Consider the following 6,185-nt stretch of genomic DNA (forward strand, 5'->3'; position numbering starts at 1 on the left):
ATTATGCATGTATAATTTAACGATGTGACTTAAAACATACTTAAAATTGGAATTACAGACCCCATTTGGTGGGATCAAAATCTTGATTTAAGATTTTATTTAATTATAAAATTCACAACTTTTCAATCATATATTTAAAAAATATTTTATCAAAATCAAAGATAAAAATCTGATTTCAATATCCACCAAACCGGGACATAGTTTGAAATTCATTAAAGATGATAATTAACCTTCAAAACCAATTTTGAAAATAATATAATTAAATAATAATTAATCTCAAAATCAATGATTTCACTCAAATCGACAGAGTGAAAATAAATTCAAAATCTGAGCTCACTTATTTTGACTTGTGAAAAGGCTCTCTATTCAAGGTTATAATGAAGTAGGCCTACGCGTTATGTGTGACTTTTCTTTTTCTTTGGGATTACGGTCAAAAGTTACAATCATACTTTCGTCATGTCCAACTTGCATGCACCACAAACCTTTGACTTTGCTTACAAGTAAATTTGCTTAACTTAGAAGCAAGGTTTTGTTATTTTCACACATTATTTTGAGCTGGAAAAAAATGCCACCCAAATAGAACAAAACTAAAAATTTTGGGTGGAAAAAAACACATTTTTCATAAAAAAATATTGACAATCAAACGCTCATTTATTCCTCTTTAACTAGCAAAAAGACTAATAGTACCTAAGTTAAACGACCTGCCCGTAACAACTTACTTATGGGTCTCAGTCGTCCCAAGTTTTACTACAAGATGAAACATATCCATTCCATAATATTTTTTTCTCCCTTAGACTTAGGACTAGGGCCGGACTTGAGAATTTTTGGGTCCTAAGTCGGACTTCAAATTGCATTGTACATTTTCAACATACGTAATTTTAAAAAAAAAATTAGTAAAATAAGTGAAATTAATTATCGTTGCCTATCCACATAAATATAAAAAAGGTTAATAGCACAAAACGTCCCTAGGTTTCATTTTTTTTTGCATTTTCGTCTTTATTTCAACGTTTCATTGCTAAAAACATCATTTTCACCATTTTTTAATGTAAAATGATCAAAATACCCTCATATTTAAATAATACCAAAAAAAGAAAGGAAAAATAAATAATAAATTGCAATCTTACTCCTAAATGTTTTAAAAAGTGCAAGTAAGTCCAAATAATTATTAAAATGTCTAATAGCACAAAATGTCCCTACATTTGGCCTGTAGTGTGCAAAACGTCCTTACGTTTCAAATTGATGAAAATGCAAAAAAAAAAAAAAAAAAAAAAAAAAAACACTGAAACATATGAACGTTCTCCACAAGAAGTGTCAAAGGTAGGGACATTTTCTGTAAGAGGTGTCAAACGTAGGGACATTTTGTACTATTATGCCTTATTAAAATTGAAACCATTGTCAAACCGATTAAACCTCCATACCATTTCCAAAATACCATCACCAAAACTCCGGCGACACCACCTGTTCCGAAGGGATCCAAGTCATTTCCAACATACCAATCAACTATACTCATCAGGACGCTTCTTTTCATGGTCTTAAAACATCAACAGATGGTTCAGCGGTATGGAGGTTAGACGGTTTGGGAGATGGTTGGTCGGAGTTTTTTCATTTCTAAGGTGACAGTCCCATTTGGAGAAGAAGAGACCATGAAGAGAAGCGCCTTGGTGAGTATAGTCAGTTGGTGTGCTGGAAATGACATGGATTTTGAGAAGAGTTGCTCTTTGGAAAGTACAGTACGATGAAAGTTGTAAACTGTGTTCGGGGGAGAGTTATTGTCTATCGTCGGCCTCTATGGTAGAATCAGTAGAGGGGCCTGAGAGGCAGTGGTTTACCCTGTGGCAGATGCAAAGCCGTCTTCTACTTTCTTCAAGGTTCCTTCCAAATTTTGAAATTAAAAAGAAAAAAGAAAAATAGATTTAAAAGAATGGATTGGGTATTAAGCATAATATTTTATCGCCCTTAAAAAATTAGCTTGTGTATATCACGTGAGGAAAGTAGCATCCACGAAATTATATTAAAATGATGAAATATGTAGACGGAACTAAAGTGTGGGGAGAAATTTGCTAGAGGCGCTTAAGGTTAAGGATTGATTCTGTAAATTTTGGAAATAATAAAGAAAAACTACAAAAATGGATTATCACTACAACATTAAGCCCCTCTTCGGTGATGATTAAAATTAGACTTTCGATAAATTTTAATAGAAATTAATAAAATGTGCAGTTAAAAAATTTTGGAGCTCATAAAATATGTAGTTAAAATTAATTATTAACTTTAACTTAAATTAAGATTTAGATTTTAATTCTTACCAAACGGTGACTAAGACTTTAATATAATCAAACCAACATTTTATGTTTTAAATTAAAATTTTAAATCCTAGGGGCTAAGACTTTAATATCACCAAACTAACATTTTATGTCTTATACATAAATATTTTAAAATTTCCAAAACAAACCTCTTGAAAAACTATGGGCTTGAGGCGGCTACTTGCCTACTTCTGGGGCCAGCCTCATATCCGATCTTGCTTAGGGCCGCCCTGATATGGGTCGGGCTGATGTAGCTTGACACGACTTGAAGCTACTAATCAAAGTACTTTTACCACCATAAAAAGATAACAGCCACCACCTCTTTTCACCATGAAAATCGAAATGTCATTTTCTCTAAGCCCAGGCTTGCCCCATTTTGTAGAAATGAAAATGGGTAGAATAGTATTTTTTTTTTAAAAATGACTGGTTGAAAAAAGAAGAGTTTTTTTGTTTGTGTAATATCATTTTATAGAAGATTGTGTAATTGAAAATAGGAGAGAAAAAAATAAAATGAAAATTAATAGAGGCCAAACCAATTTTAAGAATGTGTTTGATTGGTATGAAAAATATCACCCTTGTTTGAGGAAAACAAAAACCACATCCCCAAAAGAAAATATTTTTTCTTAAAAATAAGAAAAATTAAGCATATTTTCAGTAGAAAAAATAACAATCAAACATTCAAAGTAAGAATTTGAATAGAAAACTGATATTTTCCATAGAAAATAAATGTAATCAAACATACCTTAAGGCAAAAATCTCACCTGTCTCAATATTGTAGTATTATGAGGAAGAACTCGGCTCTGAACTCATATACGAAGCCCTTGTTTAGGCTCCACTTTAATGATATTTTGAAAAAATATATATTTGAAATAGTAATTTTATTTATTTTTTATTTTCTTTTGTAAAATGTGTAGTTAAAAAGTAAGGGAAAAAATTTTGAGTTTACATATAATATTATCTTATTAAAAAATGTGTGGTTGAAAATGAATTTTGAAAAAAACATAAGGGTGAAGTAATTTGGAAAAAAAAATGTGTGGTTGAAAATGAATTTTGAAAAAAACGTAAGGATGAAGTAATTTGAACAAAATTCACAAAATGCACCAACTTCCTTAACTTTTATAGAAACTAAATGATTAGAAGCTTGTGGTTGAAGGAATATGATGCAATCAGAAGTGAGAAATCGATGATAATAAAGAACGCAATATCCGTTGATTTTTCGAAAGAATACCGAATACTCGTTGATTCTCTACGAATACTAAAACTAGCTTGAAGTGCACCAGAATCTTCATCAAACTACTGTCCTCAATCCCTGCAAATACTGCCCAGTGCCCAGATAACCTCTAGTCAAGGAAGCTCAAGGCCACATGCACAGTTCAAGCCTGTCTATCAGTACATACTTTTTTCTAATCCAGTAGTCCAGAAATCATATAAATGAGCCAGGCCAGGGATCTGATGCTTGCTCACTTTAGTGCATAATGAAATTTGATCACAAGCCATTCCTAATTTATGTTACCAAGTGACATATAAAACAAAAATAAACTATCTGGGTAGTGAAATTATGATTTTCCCTCGTCGTTTAACCAAACGAATAAACTAGCCATTCACTAGATGGAAGATTGGGAACTGCATTTTACCTTGATAGACTGTATTGTAGAACTAACGTGCTGGTTTCTGAGTATAGCAAACATCTTGATGATTGAGTAGTTTCCTTGCTCTAAAACTTCTGGAGCGGTCAGAAACCATTTAGGTTATCTTCACCTTATCAGCATTAAGAGCAGTGTAAGACCATAATAAACAATATTATAAACTTTCACTTCTGGCACACTCCAGTGTTGTCCAATCCCCATTACCAAACATGCCATAAGTGTATAAAAAAATCAATCAAAATGTAAAATGCGTTCCAAGAGTTCTTTTCAGTTGCAAAACCCATCTGATGAAACATGGAACGATGCTTTAACTAGAGATGAAGAAAAAGAAATTAATATTTCAGCAGTTTGATTCACATGCTATTATACATGGATTATGAAGCACCAATCTAAATGATCCTATTACGGTAACACACAAGATAGATTGACGAGCATTTAAGGGATGTTTGTTATATAGTATTGAAGAGGATTGATTACTATCATGAACAAGATTTAAGCTTCTTCTTTTTATTCTTTTTACCAACTTCGAGTTTAAAAAAACTTAATAGACAGAAACGACGATCAGCTAACAAAAGGATGAACTGTGTTACACATGCCTGGATTTTTCACGCACCACAGTGGCTGAATGGGTTCAGCACCTATTCCCCTGGTAACCATTCTATATCTCCACTCATTCAACCGATCTGTAGCCTCCGCATATCTTTTCTTTCCGGTTTCATCTCTGTTCCCGGACCATAATGCTTCAGCCATTGCTGATGCTCTAGGCCAGATCCGTGAATCCATAACAGAGGGGTCTGCTTGCTCTGAAAATAATGCTACCTCTCCTCCCAATACCAGCTTCGACTCTATCTCACTCAAACCATACGTTATATCGTAATTATAGATAGTCTGCCATGTTTTGAATGGTCCACACCATGATCCGCCATTACCCGGATCAGTACCCGGTGGCTGATCATACTGACTATCATTTCCAACAAAACCTCCATGCCCACAATCCAAGTAGTAGTAGTCCGAGGATGATACAATGACATGGTAACCAGATGCAACAACTCTTTTAGTGTTATCTGGCCCATTGTTCCATGTTTGCAGAATAACATTTTCTGGAGGAAGAACTGAAGGACTCACTTTGATAATAGAATCCAATAACACATCCTCCCAGTAGACGACTGTCCGGTGTAGGGAGGTAATACAAGGTAAGGTAGAATTAACAAATATTTCAAGAATCTGACCAAGGGTTCCATTCTTAGAAAGGAAAGTTTGAATCGAAGGGTCGACTTTCCAGCAATTTGGAACGACCTCATCTCCTCCTGCATGATAGAATGAATCAGGAAACATGTTAGCAACATCCTCAATGACATTTTTAACAACTTCATAGGTCTTGGGGCTTAAAGGATTCAGTTGACCAGTGCCCGGCTCAGAAGCAAACCGGTCAGCCCATTTGGCTTCTGCAGGCCACCAGAACATGTTTGCACAAGTGACGATCTCAGGGTAAGCTTCAGCCCATGATCCTATATGCGCTGCAAATATGGAATGAAAATAGTTTGTGATGCAGCACCAATAGGATGATTAATAGAAACAGAAGAAAGATTCAAAAAGAATGGGGAATTAAGGGAGGGAATAGAAGAAGAATTCAATAGAAGAAGGGGAGAGATGCGCCATAAGCCACCAAAATAATTATTCATTCATCATCAACTGAAAGTTACAATGCAAAATAGGTTTAAATAGTAAAGCAGCCCTAACGAGCTTGGGCCCGAGCCCATACAAGTCCAAATTTAAATAATAGTCCAAGAAAATAAATAAAGCTTAAATAAAATAACTAAACGTTGTCCGATATCCTCATCAACTCTCTCGGGGTGGGAGAAAAACTCGACCCTGTCGAATTGATAGATAGTATAGGCTGCAGTCAATCTGATACTCCAAATGCTTCAAGTTAAGCCACGGGGGACGATCTTTCTGACGAACCAAGTAACGAAATTCCATAATTGATAGTACTGAAAACTGTAGCTTATTCCTAAGAATATGATCTAACCAAGAGGGCCGATCTTTCTTTCTAACCAAGTACTGATACTGCACTTCAAATAACCAATACTCATGCACCTCATCTTCAACATTTTCACATGATTGTACATAATGAGGAGCATAAGAAGTACATTGATTTACCCAACAAACAAGGAAGTACTGAATTTTGCCATCATTGGTCAATACAACACGTTCATCTAAAATAACATCAATTTTATCT

At 34.3% G+C, this 6,185-nt stretch overlaps 1 protein-coding gene across 1 annotated transcript in view; it reads right to left on the reverse strand.

Moving 5' to 3' along the window:
* Window positions 1-4,231: 4,231 nt before the first annotated feature.
* Window positions 4,232-6,185, reverse strand: part of LOC111411624 (beta-hexosaminidase 2-like) — a 13,020-nt gene continuing 11,066 nt past the window's right edge. Inside the window, exon 2 of the mRNA XM_023042136.1 lies at window positions 4,232-5,463. Within this exon, the coding sequence (XP_022897904.1) occupies window positions 4,508-5,463 (956 nt within the window). The 3' untranslated portion in view covers window positions 4,232-4,507. The remainder of the gene's footprint in view (window positions 5,464-6,185) is intronic.

The sequence above is a fragment of the Olea europaea genome, chromosome 16 (assembly GCF_002742605.1).
Source record: "Olea europaea var. sylvestris chromosome 16, O_europaea_v1, whole genome shotgun sequence".
NCBI classification, from domain to species: domain Eukaryota; kingdom Viridiplantae; phylum Streptophyta; class Magnoliopsida; order Lamiales; family Oleaceae; genus Olea; species Olea europaea.